The following is a 25,826-nucleotide window of genomic DNA, read 5'->3' on the forward strand; positions in this document are numbered from 1 at the left end:
TTTAGAGTGGGAATGAGACCTTAGAGATTACTTACTCCAAACCTTTCATTTTATAAAGCAGGAAGCTAAGGTCCACAAGGGACGAAGGATTAGTCCAAGATTATAAAAGGAGGAGATAGCACAGGTGGGGGTCTGCCTACTGAAAGATGATAAACCAACTGACTTAAGGCATAGATATACGGCTGGCCAAAATGTACACTAATTTGGTAAAGGAAAAATGACCTTTATTTAATTGTTGGCATCCAGGGTAATTTTAGAAATATTACTGTTTTTAGTTAAGTTGAATAAAAATAATTCTATAGATTTTACATGTTACATATAACATATAACATATAACATATAGCATACATATTGGGGAAGCCACATGGTACAATGAATAGAGTAGATTTGGTGTCTGGGAAATCTAAGTTCAAATTCTTCCTCAGATACCTAGTAGCTATGACTCTAGGTAAGTCACAATTGCTCAGCCTTAGTTTCTTTATCCATAAAATGGGGATAATAATAGCATCTACCTTACAGGTTTTTGTGAGGATCAAATGAGATTACTTGTGTAAAGCACTTAAAATCTTAAAGAACTACATAAATGCAAGTTATTGTTTTTATTATTACATCAACTTTAAGTTAAAATAAATTAGTAATTTATAAGTTTAACTAAAACAGCTGGCAAATGTATTAGACAAAGTGTAGCAATTAATCCCGTCTTTAAAAATCTACAAACTTGTGAACGTCTAAAGACAGTTATATTCAAAACGAAAGAAATTTTTTCTTTTTCAAATAAAAACAAGGGCATTGTATTATCTTCTTTAAAAAAATAAAAAAAAAACAAGGCCTCAGACACATAACACTTACTAGCTGTGTGACCCTGGGCAAGTCACTTAACTCCACTGCCTAGCCAAAAAAACCCCCCCAAAAAACCAAAAACAAAAAAACACCTCATTTTTATAGCCATGAAACAAGCTAAAACCCTACATGCTATCTTATGACTTTTTTTGGTTGACTACCTGAAAAGCAGATTTGATAATAACAAGGCAAAATGTGCACAAATATTGGCTAGTCTTACTTTTCCCAAATCAACTAAGACATGATATAAAAATTTTTACACTAATCCATCAATAATCTTAAATCAATATGACACTGAACAAAATCTAAAAACAGAATGACTTCACTGTCCGTCAGTGTACCACTACTAAAATATTAATACAAATTTGTACTTACTATCTTCAATCTAATCCTTTATTTAAGCAAATTTCCTCATTCATGGGTCTCACATGTCAAAATGCTATCTATCAAGCCTCATAAAATGAGAAAATACGCTTTTGTTTACTCTTGTTCTTAAAGTTTTTTTAGGTGTGTTTTTTAAACACCCCAATGTACCAAATGCACAACACCAAATCATTTGTTTGGCAACTTTTAGTAATGATATATTTCACATGAATCAATTTTCCAGATAACAGAAGTTTATCGCCTAAAGCATCACAGCCATTTTTCAATGGCTATGTATCTAAAATGCTTTATTTTCCTGTCTCCTTCCTGCACACAATTTAACCTTTCTTGATGCAAGCTTAATTATCATCAACCTCAACTACTTTCACTGTGCTATATACAGTGGTGACCTGAGGAACCACTGAAGTCTATACAGTTGTCTTTCACATTGCTGCTGATTCTTCTATTTCCTTCCTTGCTCTGCTGTTACATTACTTCTCTTTTTGTTTTCTAGAAGCCTCTCTTCCCTCTCCTGTTACTTTTAATCTGCTATCCATCCTAAGTTTATAAAATCAGTTAGCTCATTTTTCACAGAATTCTAAACCCATACTGGCTTCATGACTTTCCTAAAGAATACAACATATCAGGTCTGTGAGAACTATTTTCCTTATAGGCTTTTTCACTCTTATTTTCCAAGTTCATGGAAGTAGGAATGTTAATTTGGTAAGAGTCACTAATAAGGGTTCCAGTTAAGAAGACTGCAGTCCAGGGAACATATCATTTGGTAGTGAAGAGAACAGTTAAAATAGATACAAAATACTGATTTGACAATAGTTGATAGACATTTGCCAGTTTATGGTCTTTAACCCCAAGACATACAAGAAAACATTTCATCTGCTTTTTATAAAAGAATATCATTACATAACTTGATCTCTAGAGTTAGATTATTGCAACAATATCAATTGTTATTTATGAGTTTTAAACATTTCTCTTTGAAAATTTGCATAATTGTTAAAGCACATGTCACTTGTTAAAACACTAGACCATCAAATATGACATAAAACAAGCTGTCATAAAACACGCACACAGTTGGGAAACATTTTATTTTTTTTTTCTATTTCAAATAACAATTTAATATGTGAATTTTAAGCTTCTCTTTGCCACCTTGAATTTTTAATGACTAAAAAAACCTAACCATTTTACTGTCAAACTTAAGATTCACACTTTAAAATTATTTACTAATCTTGTAAATATACTGTTTTCCTAATATTAACAATTTTAATAAATGTCATACACAATACATTTCTTTGCTCCTTTGGTCAGAAATATAAATAGGAATTTTAAATCAGATTTCTGGATATTCAAAAATGGTTTTCAAAAGCACAAACTCAATCTATTGTAGTAACTACTAAAATTATTTTAGAAGTTACCAACAAGAATTTCTAACAAGTAAGTGTCAAAGCTGTGCAATAGATACAAAAATGTTATGTACAATTTAAAAAACAAATTTAAACCTACAAAACTCAATGGCCAAATTAAAGAAATTTTAAGCATCAAATTTAAAATATCTTCATTTTTAGGTCATACAGAAATATATTCTGTGAATAATCAGGATTATTTCATAAATATATATGTGTATATATAAATATATATACCTAAAGAATTTGCTGTGCAAAAAAAATCCAGCTTATTAAATGAAAAAAAATTTGCATTTCTAGATTATCAAGATCTTGCCATATTTACCCTTCAAGTGTAATACAATAAGCCAGTTTCTGGTGCTTTTGGCACAAGTATTCAGGTATATATTGACACAATCTTATAAACAGAACGCTTTTATATTTTATTCACTGAAATATGAAGAATTTTAAACAAAATCTAGAATTCTGACACATCTACATAGCTACACTGCTTAAATACAATGGACAAGCAGGCTTTTAAATTTTAAACCTGCCTTTAAAACTGGAACATATAAGACTCCACCATCGACATGTTTTCTCCAATCTATTCCATGTGAATTTCCAGCCTGCGTATGTATGTGTTAATTTTCTACCCATAAATGACTTTTTTCAGATCACACCCCAGTATATAAGGACAAGAAATAAATGTATAATAAAAAAATTGGATAAATCAGGAGAGGCTTCTTTGTCTTGAATTCTTCACCAACTAATAGGGAAGCAGCACTGTAGGCGGCCCAAAAGACTCCAAACAGCTTATGGGAAGAAAAAGATATTATATTAGCAAATAAAATTACTCTTTAAATACTACAGGCAAGGAAAAAACCTACCTCATCCACTGTTGACAAACCCTACTCAACAAATTATTGTGGAAAATTTAAGTAGCACCCCAAAGACACTCATACTCTAGTAGAAAGAATGAGACTGGGAGTCAGGATACCTAGATTCCAGTCCTGGCTATGTTATTATCTGTTATTTCACTTCTTTGAGTCTCCGTTTCCTCAACTGAGAAAAACAAAAGGAGGCTAGATTAAATGGACTATGTTCTTACCAACTCTCATGGTCTAAGATTCATACTTAATTGGATTGTTTGTATACCCTTGTTTTTGCTTCTTAGACCTTAAAATGACCCTGAGAACTTGAACTAGAGAAATTATAATAGTTTACATTTTCAAAATATTTTCCCTACAAATGGGGGGGGCAGGTAGGAGTATCAATGAAGAAGAGACCTTTTACTCCTCACAAAAATTTATTTCAGTAAAGTGAAGCATAAACAAGAGTATACAACCTCTTGCTGGCCACCCTCTGAGAAGGCTACTAACTTAAGTCAATTAAATTAAACAAAAATGAAAATCTCACTTCTTTCAAAGCACCTTCTGTCTCAAGTTTTAGCCCCCTCACTTGAAATTACTTTGTATTTACTTGTTGTTAAGTTGTTTAAGTCATGTCCAAATCTTCATGACCCCATTTGGGGTTTTCTTGGCAAAGATACTGAAGCAGTTTGCCATTTCCTTCTTCTGCTCATTTTACAGATGAGGAAACTGAGGCAAACAGGGTAAAGTGACTTGCCCAGGGTCACACAACTAGTAAGTATCTAAGGCCAGATCTGAACTCATGAAGATGAATCTTTCTGATTCCAAGCCCAGTGCTCTATGCACTTCACCACTTAGGCTGCCCCTTATATTTGCTCACTTAAGTGTAAGTACTCTGTACCCCTACTGGAAAGTAACTCTTTGAAGGCAGAGATTACTTTATCTTTGAATTCCCAACACCAAGCATATTCTACACAAAGTAGGCTTTATAAAAAATTAAAGTGCATATTTTCCTTATCACCACTAGCAACAACTGCTCAGCTGCCACCCAACAGGCAGATGAGCATAAAAGCCCTGGGAATAGCAGTACCATGTATCCCACCTTCCTCCCACAAAAACCACCTGTCTTGCTTTCAGCCTCACCATCTCAATTACCACCCCCCAGAAACAAATCCTATGGAGAAGGGTGAACCATCCCCCATCAACTGCCAATCACAGGGCAGGTGGGGCTGCCTAGCTGAAGCAGGGGGGCACTCAGAGAGAGAAGGAAACAGCACATTTACAGCAACTCAAACCACCAATACCAACTTGAACACCATGTTGACCACCATCTCCCCTTGGACCAGATGAAGACAGCCCAGGACCCTGAACCTAAGAGTCTTTAGAATAGCAATGCTTCCAACCTAGTGCCCAGAGCTATTATCCTGGGAAACAACCCCTGTGAAGAAGCCTAGCAAATGCTCCTACAAATGCTCTACTTATATATGGAAGACTCAAAAAAAAAAGTTTTGTCATTAAAGTCCTTGGCACTGTTAAATGGTTCAATATCTGAAAATCATATGACTTTATCAGTAAAAATGATATTAAAGAAGAAGCATCACCATCTGCTTTGCCATTGCACCCTAAGTACCATAGGATCTCTCCCTTTGACTTAAAGCTGAAACTTTCATTATGTATTGTCTCCCCCATGAGAAGGTGAGCTCCTTGAGAACAAGGACTGTCTGACTTTTCTGTTTGTATCTCCAGGGCTTAGCACAGTGCTTTGCATATAATGTGCATATAATAAATGCTTGATTCATTCATTCATTCATTTATATTATTTGGGGGAAAAGTTTGATATTAAGTAAAAATCAGTTTTGTTGGTATCTCAATCTTTTTTAAAGCTAGGGAACTAGCACAATGATTTTCCACCAGAATATACTATATAGCTTTAAAAATAAAATATTCACTGTATATATAACTTACTTTTATTAGTGTTGATACAACGTCAAATGATCCAACCACCAAAAGTAGAGGAGCTATTACAATGAGGGGAAGTAACGAATATCCTATGACACCAAGAACTTGACCATATGCAACCTGTGAATTTTAAAAATTAATATTATAGGAATCCAGAACACCATAATAACTTTCGAACATTCACACTATTTGTTTATAATTAACATATAAGTATTAGGAAATAATTATGAGGTAACAAATAAATCATACTTCATATACTATTACCCAAATCAGTCTAGTCCAGGTCCTACCCCCTTTCTCCCATTTGCTGATTCTTTCATACAAGTGATATTAAGATAAAATGAACATTGAGAAACAAATGACAGAGGAAATAAGCACAGTATGGTCTTACATATATGTATATGAGTGTATATGTGTATGTACGTGTATGTTTATAGATCTCTATCTATGTGTGTGTGTGTGTGTGTGTGTGTGTATATATATATATATATATATATATATCTCCACCCTTAATTATAGCATTCTTTAGGGCAGAGGTGGAGGAATGGGGAAGGGGAAGAGTAAAAGGAGAAGAAAAAACATAAAGGAAAAAGTACATACTAGAGAGAACAAAAGAAAACCCAAAATGAAGCAAAGAAAAATGGGGCAGCTCTGAAAACAATGTATAGTATTTATTATATAGGTTTTCCTGAAACGGAAAACTGTTTCATATTGAATCCTCTCTTATGTTTACACAGCAATGTTTTTTTCTTTTCTTGTTTTGTATTTAAGTTTAAAATAAATAATAAAATTTACCAAAAAAAGATAAAATGAATATTACAGGCAGACTTGAGATGTGGATCCTAATGCCAAAGTAGGGAACAGGAGTGGTCACATCCCATCTTTAGTTCTGGTGGGAGAACTTATTTATTGATTGATATGTACATAAATTCACATAATACAGACATATAATATTAACTATATTCTGGGGCAACAATTCTCAAATTAACTTGTGAACAGAATTTTTTTAGGATAAAAAGACACTGACAGAACCAATTAATACTAATCGAAGACAAGAGAAGGGAAAGATCTGGGGGTATAGAATACTGTGTTAAAATGGGGGATATTCAGAGATATTTAGAGCAAAAGAGAGAAAATCAAATATATTTTTGAAAACTAACATGCAGTAAATATTTTTCATCTATAATTTTGTATTTGATATTCTAAAATGAAAAATTATCACTAGCCTGAAATTCACAGACTCATTATTTACATCACATGGAAATACAACTAACTAGTCAGCAGAAGACAGTTTGGGAGATGATGACCTAGGTTCAACGTTGATACAGGATATGTGTAAGATGGGGGGAAAAGCAATTGCTTTACTAAAGTATATTTCATGAAAGACAACAAGAGTGTGAAATCAAGATAGATTTTTCTCCCTGATAATTTGTTGGGTTTTTTTGTTTTGTTTTTGGTTAGGCAATGAGGTTAAGTGACTTGTCCAGGGTCACACTGCTACTGTCAAGTGTCGGAGGTCATATTTGAACTCTGTTCCTCCTGACCCCAGGGCCGGTGCTCTATTCACTGTACCACCTACCTGCCCCTTATAATTTAAAGCCTGACTGGATGTGTTCAATGTTTTGTTTTGCTTAACTATGTACATATGTTACAAGACTTTTTTTCTCTTTTTCTTTTACAGTGTGGGGAGAGGTAAGAGGGAAAGAAAACAAACGCTTATTAATTTTAAAAAATCTAAAGCCTGAGTGTACAAAAAAGGCTGCAGAGATCCCCCCCCGCAAAAAAATTATAATTGTCTCAGTTCCCTCTATGTTCAATTACAGAATAAAGTACCACAATAAAGTGTAGACTTAGGAAGAATTTAATTCAAATTCCATTTCTGATACCAGCTAGCTGTGTGACCATGGACAACTCACTTGAACTCTCTGAGCTTCACCCAATCTCTTAGACTTTAAATTATACAGAGGTTACTGACAAAATCATAGTTCCTTGGCATGTTCAATTATTCCTGGTTTGATGAAAGGGAAACTAGAAAGAATTAAGGAAACTTTTAGGAGGTAAAAATTTAGTAAAAACTGATAAAATAAAATACTGACTATTTTAATTGGAGGGCAAGAGGAGGTACATAATAATGATATCGAATCTTCTCTGATTTGGAAAGCCAGTTCAAATTTTCTCCCTATGTTAAGGATCAGTTAAGGATCATCCTCTAGAGAGCTTTTCTGATGTACTTTTTTTCCCTCATGTACAAGAACATAAGCATGTTCTTTTAGATGATCTTTAAGGTCTGTTCCAGTTCTCAAATTTTTGGTCATTCCTTTCCCAACAAGTTAAAGTTCTCAGAGAACTGTTATAAAAGTCAAGCGTATGCAGTGAGAAACTGTTCTCACAGTTACCTTTTCTATTATTAACAAATGAATTATTCTTAAAATCATACACATTATAATGGGTCTATGGAACACAAAATTTTATCACTTAAGTATAAAGGATAATTTTCATAGAGTTACTTACTTCTCCACCAAGTACTCTGGCTAATAAGAAAATTGTTAGGGAGCCAAATATCCAGATAGTTATGATCCATGAAACCACCTTAATAGAAAATGAAAAATTAAACACAATTTTTTTCCTCTTGTAAGGTACATTGTAATTGTCAATCATCAAGATTCAAACTTAGTGGCTATATATAATTCACTGGTTATAAAAAAGTACACACTGGAGCCTGGAAAGTCTGGAGAGTACTCCTTTCCCCTTTATAATTAAGAGGTACCCCAACTCTGGAGCTGCTAAGTGTTTAGAGAAAGTTGTTGTTTTCCTAAATCCTTAAGGTCACCTAAAAGAATGGGTGTATATGTGTTTGTGTGTGTGTGTGTGTTGATACTAAAGATGAAATCTCGGAGGTGGGGAGATGAATATGGAAAAACACAGGATAAAAGCAGTGTTTTGGTTTGATGCCTAAAACCTGAGAGGGAATTGCTATAATCAATCTGTTGGAGACCCCTGTCATAGTTTTCTAACAATATTTATTTCAAATAACTGGCATAAAAACTAACAAAAGGGAAAACAAAAATCAATATGAGGATTTTATTTCAAATGCTGAATGTTTATAAAAACATTGTACTAACCTATAAAGCAATAAGTCTGGACCTAAAGAATTCAACTTTCCTTTTAACAGGTATCTTAGTATTTCTCATGAGTAATTTTGACATGTGTATGAGTAAAATAACTAATTAGTAAACCATCGTGATTTTCTAAAAACATGGAGCAGATTGAACACAAAAGAAAGAACCAGTAGCAGGAGACAGAGAAAAGGGAGGAGGTCAGTGAATTTGGCAAGACTTCTCTAAGAGACATCTGTTTGCAATGGGGACAATTAGCACACTGGCAAGGCTTTGTAAAATGCTCACCATCCAAATTTGGAAGACTAAGAATTTAGGAGTACTGGAGAGGAGGAAATCAGTGGTCTACAAAAATAGGGGCTGCTGAAAGTTGCAGGGAACCACAAATAACCGGTATGGAAGCTGAAGGAACTGTTTCAGTGACCTATAAAAATAGCATACAAATTGTAGAATTTCACTTATTCTAATCTTGGATATTAAATAAAGTATGAGTAAAACTAGGACTGCCTTTGCATTACATGACTCACTGACGGTACCATCAAGTTCAGCAACTAATTTTTTTTTTGTGTCACTGACACCTCGTTGGCAATCTGGTGAATCCTATAGACTTCTTTTCAGAATACTGTTTTTATGTACATTAAATAAAATATGTTAGACTACAAAAGAAACCAACTATATTGAAATAAATATAGTTTTTCCAATCCAACCTCAGGGATCCTTGGGGTACTTTAGTATCCTTGGGGTACTTTAGTGTCCTTGGGGCCCTGTGGATCCCAAGTTAAAAAACCCTCAATATATTTATTATTCTTTATTAGTAGGGAAAAAAGCCAAATTGGTTGATTTAATACACCAATACTCCTAAACAAATCAGTCTTCTGGACTTCTTCACTAACTCTGAAAGCAAATCAAAGGAGGAAGGGGTAACTTAGTTTGGCAAATTTTTGATTGACCAAAAGTTTTTATTATTCTAAAGGTATCTATAGCCTCAGTTAACCAGGAAAAACAAATACTTGACTATATTCAATATTAAAACACTTTTTAAAAATGTATGAAATAAAGCAGTGTACTTACCCTGAACTGTCCATATAATGAAATCATTGAGAAGAAAAGAACAACTGCTAGAGGGCCCCAAAAATCAGGATTGTCCCTCACCACTTGTCTATTAAAACCAAGTGATGGCATTGGCATCAATACACATCGAATTTTGTAGTAAATATCCTTCAGATCAATGTCCAGTTCCTCCCTATAATTTAAAAGATATGGAATGTTGTCACTTCAAAATTACCAGGGCTAGGAACAGGGCCAGTAATCTTAAGCCTGAGTATAAAAATATATACAGGGTTGTTTCTGTAAGCGCCAACTTTTAGTAGTATGTCTTTCCATCTGTGGTTATAGATCCCATGTGTCATCTTTACTTTCACTGAATATCAAGCTGACCTGATCTGTTAATTACAGAATCCATTAGAGAAAGGAAAGGGGGAAATTTTCCAACTTCCTGAGAGTTCTTACTAAATGGAGAGCTTATATACTTTATGATGACACAGGAAGAAAGAATATGACATAAAAGTCACCTTAATACAAAAAGTGTCCTGAACAAGGTAGGTAATAGTTTTCTTGCACTCAGACCTACTTAGATCATATCTGGAATACTATTTCCAATTCTCTGCTATCTTTATTAAATTAGAAGCTACCCAAAGGGTGACTAGGGACTGAAAACCACATCATCTAAATTTTGATAAAATATCTACTGACATTTAACTAAGTGAAGAGGAGACCTTAGAAAAGGAGAGATTGCTTCCTTCAGAGGGGTTGACGTACCTTACTGTGTTTTGATCTAGAGGGAGAAAAAGAACCAAGGGGTAAAAGCTATAGAAAACCAGGTTTATGCTCAATATAAAGGAGAGGTAGCATAGTCTAATGACAACCAACCTTGAAGCCAGGAAAACATGAATTGAAGTTCTGCCTCTGAAATATACTGGCAGTGTGAGCCTGGATAAATCAGTTAACTTTTCTGTGTTCTAGGCAACTATAAGTCTATCAATTTCAGAAATGATACTGATCTGCAATGGTAGAGGGATTTCCCTCATTTGGGAAGTTCCCTATAACAATGAAATCACAGGTCAAGCTCCTATCTACATAAAAATTGTAGATATCCAAAAAGGGAATGGACAGCATGAATAAGCCCTATCACTAAAGGTGCTCAGAAAAAGGCAAGCTGATCATTCGCTGACGATGCCACAGAAGATTTTTTGCTTAGTTAGAGGTTGGTCTAGATGACTTCTGAGATTTGCCCCAGCTCTAAAATTCTTTGTTTTAAATTAATGGATTTTATTAAAAAACCAATCTTTAAGCTCTCTCCATCTGTTTCTAAATAAAATGAAAGATGAATACCAGCCTCCACAGAGTAAAATTAGCTTTTAATAACCAAAAGAAAGAGTAGTATTATTTGGACATACAACAGAGGCTTGTTATCTTCAGGGTCATCATCTTCCACTTCCAAAAGCCAGCCATAGCCTCTCTGTCTCAGAAAGGTAGTTGCTGTAGATTCTTTGATGAAGTCTCCACCAAGGTTTAGTTTGACTTCTGGGGATGCTATTGAACCACTGAGATCTTAAAGAGAAGGTGGGGAAAAGGGGATGGGGAGGTTGAATAAAATGTTCATGATTTAATAAAAAAAGCTTACATATAACTTAGCTTCATTTACTTAATAAATACATATTAAACACCTATTATGTACAATACTGGACTAGAGCACAACCACAACTGGCAAAGATAAAAAGCTAAATAAGAGTCGACAATTTCTGTCTTCAAATAACTCATTAAAATACAAATACTTCCAATTGTGAACATTGAGAATTTAAAGAATTTTGTAACTGGTTAAGTACCTAATATCATCTAGTTCAACTTCCTCAATTTATAAATGAGGGAAAGAGGCCCAGAAAATTAAATTTTATATTTTAGGTCACATAGGAAGTTAGTTTGGTGCCAGAATTAAAACTCAGATTTTCCAGCTTCCTAAACAATGAGCTACTACATCCTACCTCTCTAAAATGTAGATAGAAATACACAAAATTCAAAAGACTTTAAATACAAGAACATGAAAGAGCAAAATGATGAGCTAACAAACCAGATTCCTTTATTATCAAAGGCATTTATTAAGCCTTTTAGGACACTGTGCTTAAAAGGTCCTACAAATTACCTGATTCATTTAGCTATTATTTATTAAATACCTACTATGTACACAAAGCATTATTCTAGGTGCTGGGAAAGATACAATTATATATGTGTATATACATACACATATGCAAATATATAATTACTATAATGCTGAATAGAAAACATTAAGTGCATAAAAGTTGTATAAAATATGATGCAAGTTCCAAGAAAGAAAAAACTTATAACTGAAAGAAGGAAAGAAAGGAAACAGGGAAGGCTTAGCAGAAGTGGCATTTGGGTTGGCCTTGAAAATCACATAAATTTGAATCAATTCCTTATATATCTTGGAAACTATACACTAAACAGGAAAACTTGCTGCAAAGATTTGAGAGTCAGCAGAAACAACAGGGGGAACTGGAGGAGGGGAAGGAAGGAAGGACATTCCAAGTATAGAAAACTGATGTAAAAAGGGCACAAGAAAGAAAGCACTGGACACACATTAAGAATGGTGAACTATCTACTTTGGCTGAAGTACAGCACATGGAGAAAAGGAGAAAAGTCTGGAAAGGCAGAGATCTCAAATGACAGACTAAGGAATTTCAATTGTCACAGTTACAGAAACGGACCATCACGTAGAATCAAACTTCATTGAGGCCTTTTTTGTTTAGCCAAACCAACCACAGTAAGAGCCACAGTACCATCAAAGGCTATCTTTCATGACATTTCAGTTTGGTACTCCATTTCAAACTTTGGTGTAAATACAATTTGCCACTCTTTTATTCTTTAAATTCTGTCGTCAGACCAAGCCAAATCAATCTCCTTCCTATTGCACCAGTTTTCCAATCCTGGTCATTCAGTCATACCTGCATTAGATGCATATTCCATGACTACACTTCCCCATCCTGAACCCATTTCTTAACAGCCCCTATTTCTCCCTACACTGATTCCAAATGGATTAGGCCTGTTTTTGGTTTTTGCCCACTCCACTGCGCTCTTTAAATTCTGTCTCCCTGATCATCAACAAAGTCTCCTATGTCCTTGATCTGTTCAACCAAAGACCTACCTTCAATTTCCTTAACATAATAGAAAACTGGCTCTCCAGTAAAGATATCACATCTCTTGCAACCCTCTGCAATAAATGCCATTCTTTTTATTTCTCTCAACTCACAAGGCTAGGAATAGGGATCAGTATACTCTTCACTCCCCATTTATAGCTTTCAAACCATTTCACTAACACCATCCCCTAATGACCTCTCTCCTCTTCTGAGGTACATGTGATCTATCTCTAGCACCTACTCCAACTTTTTTACTTTCACTACTAAATTCCAGGTCATTTCTCAACTTTCTGAATGACTACATAACCTGGTTCACACTGAAACTTGGCTCTAGCATACTGATATCATTTTTGTCCTCTTTGAGAACGAAGGACAACAACCATACACACATACACGCATACATACATACATACATGATGATGACCCCTTAATTCCTCAAATCCAGTAAATACTCCCACTCTACTTCAGTGCTTCACATGTCCCACAGTTTGAAGTGAATTGCGGAGTCAAAGAAATAGAGGAAGAAAGGACCTTAAACATCCTGTAATATAGCTCCTTCATTTTACAAGAAACTGAGGCCCAGAAAGATGAATTGACTTGTCCAAGGTCACATAGCTAACAAGTTAAAGAGTCACAATGTTAAACTTATTTTTCAGACTCTATGTCCAATTGTCTTTTCACTACAACCAGCTTTAGTATTTTTCATGTTTCTGTAGTTATGTTACCCTAGAATCCTGATCCTCTACCATTCTTCAACTGCAAATCAACATCCCGGTGGTATTCTTTACTATTCAATTTCTCTGTTCCTATTCTGGTATTACTAATCATCACTAGAAATTCATGAAAGTGAACTGACTTAACCTGTTATAAGCTGGCAGTCAGAGTTGGGCTCGAATTCCTGCTTGACAATTCTTCCATCCCACCCCTATCACTTCCTTATTTTATTCCCAAAGAATTTGTCCCAAACCTTTTCTTCAGGGTGGTCCAGTGGAAAGTGCTAAAATTTGGCATCAGAGAATGGGGTCCAAATCCCATCTCTACTACTTACTACTTTGTGTTAACCTCTCTGGGACTAAGTTTCCTCACTAGTAAAACTGAAAGGAGTCAGGCTAGATAATACTTAAAAGTCCCTTCTAACAATAAATCTTATGATCCTATGATATGAACTTCATATGCTCCCACCTTCACCTAATACTGATCTATACACAATAAGGTGAAGTCAATGTGGAATTATATTGAAATAAACATTTATCTAGCTGTGGAACATCATGCTATACACAACATACAAAGTACAGGTAAAAAAGTCTCTGTACTCATTAGGTATATAATCTATTGGGGTCAGGAGCAAACACAGAATTATAATACAGAGTAAAACATTAGTGCATTACCTAATCCTATGTGAGATCCCAGGGATAAAAGATCATTATCATCTGGGGAAATTCAGGGAAGACTTTATGAAAGAGGTGGCATTTGAATGGAGTTTTAAAATTAGGCAGAGATTTATCACATGGAGGCAAAGAGGACATTCCAAGTTCAAGGAGCTAGATGACCTTAGAGATCATATAGTGCAATCCTCCTTATCTGATAGGCAATGAGTAGCAATGAAGGGCTTTAAGATAAAGGCAACATGGCCAAGATTTATGTATAAGAAAATTTAACTTGGCAGCAAGATGATGGATGGACTGGAGGGTGGGAAGAAACTGAAGACAAAGTAGCCAGTGGTTTCCTTTTACATATATGCCACTAATGGGGTGTAGGATATGTTCAGGGAAGACTAATACCTCTGGTGTGAGGATTGCAGAGCCCTTTTCACAGGCTTGCTTTCTACCTTTGGTGCCCACCTGACCCACCTAACTCTCACCTGTGGCTCCAAGAAGCTGTAGTATGCACAGCAGCCACACTCTGATAAAATGTTTCAGCAGACGGGCTAAATCAGGTTAAGGGTAATGGAGGGGTCTCAAACCCATTGGTGAGTTGGGGTGTCTACCCCAAGCATATGAAGACTTTCCCTGGTGGAATGGGCAGATGAGAACACTTTATTCCAACGGACATGAAGGTGGTGGAAGCAGGTTCTATGGAGCGCTTAGAGCGTGGCTAGACATCGAATTCACCAAGGTCATCCACTACATCTCAAGCCAGTCGCCTTGACTCTCTCCTATCACTGGACTGCAATAACTCTGGTCAAGAGAGTGAGGCCAAGGACTTCATGCAACTCTGTCTCACTTAAATCCAATTTACACACAAATCAAAAGACATAACCTATACCATTTTACCATTTTTATCTATCTCAAAGTCCTGTGGTGACAGGCAAGTGACAAAGCAGCAGATGTGGATACACTGGGAGCTGTAGTCACAATCCTGCACACAAGAAGCCTAGGCCATAACATCGTCTTCTCACTGGAAGCAGCAGTGGGATTTGGCAGCCCCCTGGGTGTGTCTGAGCAGCCTTTTAAGGATCACACTGCTCACCTCCTGGTGTGAGGAAGAGGCTAGAGAAGGTGCTCTAAAAATAGCTGGCTTAACCAACCCTGGCCTCATTACTGTGGCAGGCAGGGATCCCACCCTGCAGATGAAATACAAAAAAAACTTCTGCAAAGATGATTCCACTTAGCATCAGTACACGGAATATGCACATACTTATAGACAACACAAAATTCAGTAGACCTGAAAAACAAACAGCTCTTGTTGCAAAGAACTGACCAGGTATCACATCCAAATAGCAGCCTGAGTGAAACAAAACTGGCAAACGAAGGCCAGCTTACGTGTAAGTCAGAGCTAGATACACATTTTTCTGGAGTGGCTATAATGAGTAGGAATGCCATGAAGCTGGTGTAGGTTTTGCAATAAAAACTAATCTAGCCAACAAGCTTGTATGCCTACCAAAGAGTAACAGGAGACTCATGACAATGAGACTGCCACTTGCAGGAAAACACTATGCCACCATCATCAGTGCCTACGCTCCTACTATGATGAATCCTGCTGAGGTCAAAGAAAACTCTTATGAAGACCTGCAGACCCTTATCATCAATGTGCCAAAAGAGAACAAGCTTATAATTCTGGGTAACTTTAATGCCAGAGTAGGCTCAGACTACCAGAAATGGCAGGGAGTCCTTAGAAGGAATGGAGTTGGAAACAGCAACATCAATGGTCACTTACTATGGAAGACTTGTGCATCTCATGACCTTCTCATCACCAACACTGTCTTCTATTTACCTAAATTCAATAAAACTTTGTGGATGCACCCTCACAGCAAACATTGGCATTTAACAGACTACGTGACTGTAAGGAGAAGAGACAGACAGGATGTGAGAATAGTAAAGTCAATATGTGGCACAGAGTGCCATTTTATCAGAGACTTACCCTCTCCAAGGATAAATATTCGCATTCAACAAAAGAAGAGGTCCCAAGGCAAAATGATTACCAGAAGAATTAATGTCAACAAATTAGAGCACTTCTCTGAGGGAACAGTAGGTTGTTAACTTGGAAGGAAAGTTGAGTCAACACAAGGTTGGCAACAGTGGAGCAGAAAAGGAGCAGGTAGCTTTCACAGATTTGGTGTACAGCACTGTGTTAGCTCATTTGGGTCAGAACACTCACAAACAGCTAGACTGGTTTGATGAAAATGATGGGGAAATTCAGAAACTGCTAAAAATGAGAATTCCACCAGGTTTACTAAAAGTACAGTTTATCCACCTCTATGAAGGCCAACATTTAATTGCGTCAAAGTAAAGTAGAAAATGAAGCTTGGAGAGATGCAGGACTCTTGGCTCAGTAAGAAGGCAGATGAAATTCAGTTTTATGCTGATAGTAATAATCCAAAGCACTTTTCTGATGACCTGAAGGCTATTTATGGGCCAAAGACCCATGGTGTAGCTCAACTACTCAATGCTGATGAAGCCACATTGATTAGTGATAAGGACATGATCCTAAGAGAGATGGGCTAAACACTTCCATAGTGTTCTCAACAAACTGTCATCAATCAATGCTGAAGCCACTGACCATTTACCTCAGATTGAAGTCAATCCCTCCTAGCCAAAGTTCCAATTGAAGAGGAGGTTTTCAAAGCCATTAGGCACTTCTCATGTGGCAAAAAAGTTGGTGCTGATTCAATTCCAGCTGAGATTTACAAGGAATGGGAGGTGTTCACCGCTCATACAAAAGCTGACTGAAATTTTCTGGATTATATGGCAAGAGGAGGATATCCCCCAGGAGTTCAAGGATGTCTCCACTGACCATCTCTATAAACGTAAAAGAAATAGACTGTTCTGTGACAATCACAGGGAGATCTCTCTCTTAGTCATTGCTGGCAAGATTCTTGCCAGAGTCTTCCTTAATAGATTGATCTTTCACCTGGAAGATGGTCATCTATCTGAGTGCCAGTGTGGCTTCAAAAAGGGCCAATATGGTGTTTGCTGTCCAACAATTCCAGGAGAAATTCCAAGAGGTCTGTTACACAATGTTTGCAGATCTGACCAAGGCCTTTGATACAGTCAGTTGTGAGGGTTTATGGAAAATTATGTCAAAATTTGGTTGCCCAGAGAAGTTTATCAGTATTGTATGTCAATTTCACAATGGCATGCTTGTCCGGGTTCTAGATAATGGACAATACTCTCGTACCTTCCCAGTCATCAGTGGAGTGAAACAAGGCTGTGTGCTTGTTCTCATGCTTTTTAGCATGATGTTTTCAGCCATGTTGTCAAACACCTTCAATGAGAACAAAAACACAGCATCAAGGTCAGCTAACACACAGATGGTAAATTCTACAACTTGAAAAGACTACAAGCCAAGACCAACGTGGAGGTGTGTTGGTGCATGATTTTATTATTTGCAGATGATTGCTCATTCAATGCAGCCTCTGGAGCTGAGATGCAACAAAGTATGAATCATTTCTCTGCTGCTTGTGCTAATTTTGGCCTAAAAAGTAACACTAAGGAAACACAGGTACTCCATCAGCCAGAACCACACCACTCACACGTGGAACCACTGGTTACAGCAAATGGGGAAGTTTTAAATGCTGTGGATAAGTACACTTAACCCGTCAGTATACTTTCTAGGGACGTCCACATTAATAATGAGGTTGACACAAGCATTGCCAGAGCTAGCTCTGTGTTTGGGAGTCTCCAAAGGAAAGTATGGAAAAGAAGTGGTTTTAGATTGACTACCAAACTGAAGGTCTACTGAGCCATTGTGCTGAGCTCATTGTTGCATGCCTGGACAGTATATCAACACCATGCCAGGAAACTGAATCACTTCCATTTGAATTGCCTTAGAAAGATTCTGAAGATCACCTGGCAGGATAAGATACCAGACACTGAGGTCTTCTCTCAAACTAAACTCTATCGCAGAGAGCACAACTACAATGGGCTAGCCATGTTGTTAAAATGCCAAATGCACACTTGCTTTAAAGACTTTTATAAAGAACTCACACGGGGCAAGCACTCACATGGTGGTCAGAAGAAATGATACAAGGACATTCTCAAGGTCTCTCTTAAGAACTTTGGAACTGTATGACATGGGAGACACTGACACAGGACTTCCCTGCATGGCATGCCCTCATTAAAGAAGGTGCTGTGCTCTATGAGCAAAGTAGAATTGAAGTAGCTCCAAAGGAACTCAAGATGGGCAAATTTGGAGAATACACCCCAAATGTTCACATGGACTATCTGTACCCAACTTGTGGTAGAGCAGTCTGAGCTCATATTGATCTGATTAACCACAGTTGGATGCACTGTAACTTGACTCTAACATAATGAAGTCATTTTGGTCCTCTTCAAGAATGAAGAACACCAACAAATGATACCACTAACAATTTTAGCTGTTATGATTCTTGGTAAAAATTTAGGCTTATCGACAACCATTTCAAGGGGAGTTTACATTCTGTCTTAAATGTGATAACTTGTAGTTAACTACTGCTGAAGCTTTAATTCTGTAGTAAAGAGTTTTTAATAAGTTTTACTCAGCTGGAGCTTTAAAAAAATTGTGTAATACAACTAGTACAACTAGGGTTGGATATATTAAAAGGAAAAGTGACTTGAAATAATTCTCAGTCTACAGAAATAACTGTAATTAAATTAAAATGACCTAAAAAAAACCCTATCTCTTGGCTAGGCTCTCACAATTTTTCCTACTCCTACATACTGTGAGGCAGGCCTCCAAGGGCTTCATAGGACATCACTACATGCCATAAGACTGGACCTTGAGGTAGAACCTTGAACATTTTAATCTCATTTCCCTCAACTGACCTCTATCTAATAATCACTGATATTCTGCCTGGACTCATTCCTTCAAGGTTAGCATACTTCACTGTCTTAGACTCTTTCTATTTGCAATAATTCTTAACTCCCAATGCCAACACATAAACCCCATTCCCCATCCCCAATTTATTCCCATCCTCCTCAACCTTACCCCCTAGAATGCCCCACTCCAGATCTGCCCTTTCCACTAAGATTTCTAGAATGCCTGGACCATAATTAACCAACTTCCTTTCATTTTAACCTCTACCTTTCTTACTCCTATCTTCTGGTTCTCATTGAGACCTAGGTCCTTCTTGATGACATTGCTTTCCTCACTACCCTTTCCAATACTTGTTGCACTTTTACTAATCCTTATTATGAACTATGGGTAGAGGGGTTAGAATACTCACTGCTCCCCAATGCTACTTTCAGTGTCTCCCTGTACCATCATCACTCAGCAATCTGTACTCATTTGCGGTTAATGATTTCCAAATGGGAGGAAAGGTAAAATGTTTATCAGAACTTTCCTTTTCCCCTCTAATTTCAAATCCAAGCCCATAACAAGCAGGTATCACAAAGTAAGAGGGGGATGGAGTTGCATTTTTTGAAATGTTTTCTCACCTCATCTCCTGTCCTGGGAAAGGACTCAGCCTAACGCTCAGGGTGGTCCCAAGTTCATGCACTACTCAGATCTTCATTTGCTATTTGCTGCCCTCTTTCACTGTTGTGTTCCCCTTTCCACCCTCCACCCCCATTATTTATTCTAGTTTTACAGTCTAAAACTCTGAAGAAAATCTTGATCTTCTACCCTTCTCTGTGTGGGGTAGGAAAAAAGTAGACATAGCACCCCAGTCACATGGAAGATGAGGAAATGGGGTGGTGTTTAAGCCAGATATAATCCTTTACAGCCTGAAAAGTTGGGATGAAGGTGGTACTGACTTCTTTCCCAACCCCTTATTTGCTGAATGGGCATTACCTCACTCAAAGTGAGAACCTGAAAAGACCTTAGTTTAAAAGGGCCAAGGTCTCCTATTGCATTCGGGGCCATCTCAGTTGTCCTGAGGAATATTTGGCCACTGGACTCAGATGGCTCCGGAGGAGAAAGTGAGGCTGGTGACCCTGCACAGGTTTCGCTCACTCAAATCAAAGTCAATTGCAAGTCATGTCACCATTTCCCTGATGTCATGATCCTCTTCAAGAACAAAGGACAAACATAACCCAGTCAATGCCACTTCCAATATCTAAACCATCAGGGATGAGGGTTGAGTTATAAAGTTTGAAGGCAGCTAGATGGCAGACTAGATTGAGTGCTGGGCCTGAAGACTTGAGTTCAAATCTGGCTTCAGACTGGGTGACCCTAGCTGAGTGACCCTGGGGAAGTCATTTAACCCTGTTTGCCTTAGTTTCCTCATCTGTAAAACGAGCTGAAGGAGATGGCAAACCACTCCACTATCTTTGCCAAGAAAACCCCAAAAAGGGGTCAAAGAGAGTTAAGACACAACTGAAAAAAAAATACCAAATAGGGTCACAGAGTTGGACGTGACTGAAACGACTAAACTACAACAATATCATATACGTTTTTAAGGTTGGTGAGAATACTAAACGAGAAGGGGAGGGTATCCTAAGAAACCTCAACAGAGGTAGGCACGTACCTTTCCTCTCCTACTAGGATAGAGGCACCATTGCTAATCTGGTCAATTAGTATTTGGGACTGGTTTAACAAATCTCAGTGGGTCCTAGAGGGCTAGCAAAAGTAGAAGATTGGGCTTGAATTCTTTGTGTACCCCCATCTACCACATGTGCTGTTTTGGAAAGGTCCTGACATTAGTTACAAATTGTTTTTTTTTAGTCCAAAAATTGTAATTATTTTTAAAGAAGAAAAAAAAGCCAAATCTGAGTAAAATCAAGAATACAGCTTGGGTCCAAGGTAATCCCTGCTCCCCCTTTTCCATATCCCTCTTCCTTTACAGGAGGTAACCTAGTACTCTTCAGTCCTTCCAAATCATTTCATGGAAGCAGGAAGAGGATTGGGGTGGGAAAGAGATCCAGACTGAGTGCCTTCTGTGAGGCAACAGAACCCTTAACCCTTTGAGGGATGGCTATAGCTTCCAAGAACCCATGGAAGCTCTCTGAATTATAACTTAGGATAATGTGGTTCCTACCTTTTCCCTACCTATCTAAAGTGGGAGATCTAGGAAGCAGTTTAGGTAGATTCCCCACAATGACTTGCCCATCTTTCCTCAATTCTCCCACCAAGATTCAGCCCACTCACTACTGGACTATGAGATGAGCCTGGCCCAGCAGAGACCTTTAAGGAACTAATTCTTTCCTTTTGGGGAAAAAGAGCTCAATGCCCTTTAAATGCTGGGTTAGGAGATTTTCCCAGGTCTCTCTTCCTTCTCTTTCACTTAGTACAGCTTATATGTATGTGGATTTTGTTTTCTATTGTTTCCCCCAGTCCCTAACCAGGTGTACTGTCTAACCTGTAGCCACTCATGTCTGAGTATGTGTAAGGATTCTGTACTGTGATTTTTCTCCTTCCATGCATCATTCCATTTTGCATGCCTGGCATTAATACATGTTGGGGTCTTTGGGAAGGGAGGAGAGTCCACTGTCTAGTGGTTTTGAAATTTTTAATTTTGCATATGTAATCCATCTTGCACAGATACTTTTGTAAATATTGTATATTCTCCCTTTCTCCCACTGCTGCTGGTGTAAATAAACTGCAACCTCCTGTTTAAAAAAAAAATCACAGGCCTCAGACACTTGACACTTACTAATTGTGTGACTCTGGGCAATTGCCTTGCCAAAAAGCAAAAAAAAAAAAAAATCACCTAATACTACAGATCCGGGTGGTCATTATCTAAAAACCCTCAGGACATTCTCCTTTCATCAATTAGTTCAATGCCTTACAGTCTCACTCTCCAATCCAACTCCCACCCACATACTAAGGAGATTCAATATACATATTGATTATTCTTCAACCACCCAAATTTTTAAGTTTCTTAATCTACTCAATTCCCATGAACTATTTCTCCACTCAGCAACACACTAAGATAGTCTTACTCTTGGTCCAGAAGTATTCCATTTTCTTATTCGTAAACTCTAAAATTTATCTCATCATATTAGTTTATCATTCCGCTCTTCCTATACCTTACAAGCCCTAATCCTATTCTTCATTCTCATCATGACTTCCACTCCTTCTACGTCTCAGTTTTTTCCCAGGCATTCACTCCTGCACTGTCCACAATTTCCTCCCTTCTTTACTTCAGCCTCTCAGTGAACCAACTCAATTTTATATTACCCTTTCACTTTTGAATTCCTTGCCCCTTTGTACTATTGTCCATCATGCTTTGCCAAACCCTAACCTCTGTATTTCTCATCTGTCTCCTTCATTTTTATTCATCTATAGCTGAATGGAACTAGAAGAAATCATGAAACTGTGATGACTGGATCCACGACAAAATTATGTCACTTTTTTAAAACTAGGACTTCACTGAAGCCAGGAAATCCTTTTACACCTTCCTGATCAATTTGCTAGCCTACTCTTCATAGTGGCTACGCTAAAATGTCTTGTCTCTCCTCTTGTCTCCCATAGTATCCTTTCTCCTCACTTTCTCTGCTGAGGACCTCCCCTCATATTTCACCAAAATAACTGAGGCCATTCACTGAAAGCTCCTTCTCTGATCCTCATTTCACATCACTCAGACATCTATCTTCCCCCAGTATCATCTCCTTTACTCTGTTCTTAGATGAAAAGACAGCCCTTCTTTTTGCCAAGGCCAACCCATCTACATACACCCTTGAACACATTCCCTCCCATCTTCTCCAACAGACTGCCTCCATTATCACCATTCCTCTCATCTTTTATCTCTCCCTATTTACTGGCTCTTCCTTTGCTACCTGCAAATAAAGACATCTGTCTCATTCTTTAAAAATCCTCACTTGATCACACTATTCCCAACACTTATCGTCTCATATCTTTATCTTTTTAACTAAACTACATGAAAAAGCCATATACAGTAAATGCCTCCATTTCTTCTCCCTTACATCCTTTACAATAGGTCATCCAGCCTCAAAATGCAAGGCTCTCTCCAAAGCTACCAATAATTTCAACTGCCATAATGGCTTTTTCTCAATCCTTAACCTTTTTGATCTCTCTACAACATTTGGTACTATTGATTACTTTCTCCTCCCAGATACTCTTGAGGTTTTTCATGATATGGCTCTTTCCAGGTTCCTCTTCTACCTGTCTGACAGCTGCTTCCCAGTTTCCTTTGATGAATCTTAATCTAGGTCACGTCCACTAATCATAGTTACCCTCCAAGGTTTTGGCCTGGGACCTCTTCTCCTCCTATACTATCTTACTTGGTGATCTCATCAACTTCCAACTGATCATCCCTATGGAGATTATTCTCAGCTCCTGAGTTACAGCCGTATATCACCAACTGCCTTTTGGACGTCTCAAACTAGTTATCTCATAGACAGCTCAAACTGAACACTTCCAAAAGTAACCTCATTACCAACTCTGCCCTATTTTTCTCAAGGCCATTATAATCTTCCCACGTTTGCAACCTCAGAGTCATTCTGGACTATTCATTCATCCCATATGCAACAATAATAACAACAACAACAACAATAGCTAGCATTTATATAAAATTTTAAGGTTTGTGAAGTGATACACACATATTCTCATTTGATTCTCACAACATTTGATCTCACAACCACGTGCAGTATTATCCCTATTTTACAAGTAAGGAAACTAATGCTCAGAGAGGCTAGCTGGTAGGCCCAAAGTATGAAAACAGATTCTCAGAGAGGTTAAGTGACTTGCTTATGGTCAGCTAGCTAGCTAGGATCACAGAAAGGATTCAAATCCTGAATTCAGGACTAGCATTGCGCCCACTACACCATGACCATCTACTGATAAAAAAAAAAGTCCAAAAAAAGATATAAGCTTGGCCAACTACCTTTTCCTACAGAAGCTTAAATGATATAAAGCAATAGTCACAGCAAAGATCAAAAGAGCTCAGAAACTTACATACCTAGGGAACTGCTGATCTCCTTAACAAACTTCACAAAATGAAATATAAGTAACACAAGAATATGAACTCATTTGCAAAATACACAAAAAGATTACTGATTATGAGCAATCTCACCACATAAAACAACAAACTGCACTCTGGAGAAGATAATACATCTGTAGAAAGCTTGGCATGAGACCCAAATCAGTATAATTGCTGCAAGACCATCCACAGAATAAAGCAGAAGGAAAACAAAAGAACAAAAAAAAGAAATGGGCTTGCCCAGTCACTGTTCTATAGTTTTCTGACCTCTGATGAGAGTAAAACTACAACATCTTTATACTTTATCTGATGTGTTCTATGAGGAAGCAGAAATGGCTTTTAGGAAGATGAAGCCAGGAAAGGCAGCTATATCAAGCTAAGAATCTACAGAAGACATTGATGCTAGAGGTAACAATTTTGAAAATTTTTAAAGTATTGGTTCTCAAGATTTCAAAGCATGGAAGATACCCCTCAAATGGTAATAAATCACCAGTCTTATACTTCAACATTTCAATGTATCCATTATCTCATCAATGAAGGTAATTCTTCCAGTAGTACAGATTATAACCTTTCTATGTCTTCCATCCTAAATAATTTTAGTCCATGTTCCCCCATAAATCCTTACCCAAGGATCTACTCAATGTCTGGGAAATATTCTCTAGGTCTTTTAAACATTCTGTGGGTACCAGTGCAACACTAAAGTTGTCATTCTGTTATCACTTGCTCCTACTCCATGACCAGCCTACCTTTTTTTTCCTGCTTGGATACACCACTTCCTCTATACAAGCCCTTGTTGACAATACATAGGTTACTTATTCTTTTTGGTTCTTCAGAAACAGCAGTGTTCTACAATTTGAATCAATCACCAGCAGGATACTGGTTTTTAAAAGGTGGGTCTTTAAGTTAAGGAGCAGGGATCATTTAAAGTGCTGAATGTACAATTTCTCGAAGGCAACCCAGTTGACTCTCTTGCTCCTATTCAATTTCAGGCCCATTTCATTGTTTATCTGCAGTGTATGTTCAAGACACATACACTAATAAACTAACTCAATACATTGGCAATTCAACTGCATGTGTTTGACTGGATAATAGTCATCTTTAATTTATTTTATTTTTCCTGTGCTCATTGTTAGGAAGACTTAATGAATTATTTTGACTATTTTTGACATGGCTCTGTAGCAGCCTGAGGCTTGATGAATCAGTCCCTCATTACACTCATATAGGGCAGTTGGAGAACTTTCACATCTAAAGTGAATCCCCTATTTGGCCTCCACACAGATCATCGTCCATGACAGTTACAAACATAACATCTATCTGTTTTATTCCTTGTTTAATACTGAGAATTAGAAGACTGCTAAACAAAATTAGCTCCACAGTTACATCTACTAAAGAAACTTGGAAATTCCAAGAAGGCAGAAAGAATGTTTAATTATTTCCCCCAAATCATCTTGCCCATAATTGGAATTTAAAATATGTTTTTTTGGACAAATAACTGGATTAAAAACAAAGCAACAAAAGAAAACAAACAAAAAGGTCTCTACACAGAAAATCAGTCTGAATAGAAACTTCATCAACAGAAATCATAAAAGATGGCAATCATCATCTTTAATTTTTCCAGAAAAAATGTTTCTTATACTTTTTTTTTAACAGGTTCTGCAAATACCCCATGCCTTTAATTTTTTTTTTCTTTACCAACTCCAAGAGGAAAACAATTCACAGTTCATCTTTGTAGGCACTGTCATAGTTCCAAGCTCCTCTGATAACAAAGCAGA

The 25,826-nt window shown here is 37.2% G+C and overlaps 1 protein-coding gene across 2 annotated transcripts in view; it reads right to left on the reverse strand.

Moving 5' to 3' along the window:
* Window positions 1-202: 202 nt before the first annotated feature.
* The window catches only part of YIPF4 (Yip1 domain family member 4), a 35,693-nt gene continuing 10,069 nt past the window's right edge, over window positions 203-25,826 (reverse strand). The window contains exons 2-7 of one of the 2 annotated variants that reach the window (XM_078149777.1): window positions 16,116-17,459; window positions 11,001-11,154; window positions 9,616-9,787; window positions 7,940-8,017; window positions 5,435-5,548; window positions 203-3,412 (exon numbers count right to left, since the gene is read on the reverse strand). In XM_078149777.1, the coding sequence (XP_078005903.1) occupies window positions 3,275-3,412; window positions 5,435-5,548; window positions 7,940-8,017; window positions 9,616-9,787; window positions 11,001-11,154; window positions 16,116-16,140 (681 nt within the window). In that variant the 5' untranslated portion in view covers window positions 16,141-17,459 and the 3' untranslated portion in view covers window positions 203-3,274. The remainder of the gene's footprint in view (window positions 3,413-5,434; window positions 5,549-7,939; window positions 8,018-9,615; window positions 9,788-11,000; window positions 11,155-16,115; window positions 17,460-25,826) is intronic. The other variant, XM_020972368.2, reaches the window with a different exon arrangement.

Source organism: Phascolarctos cinereus, unplaced genomic scaffold (genome assembly GCF_003287225.1).
Source record: "Phascolarctos cinereus isolate Bilbo 61053 unplaced genomic scaffold, phaCin_HiC Scaffold_2;HRSCAF=192, whole genome shotgun sequence".
Lineage (NCBI taxonomy): Eukaryota > Metazoa > Chordata > Mammalia > Diprotodontia > Phascolarctidae > Phascolarctos > Phascolarctos cinereus.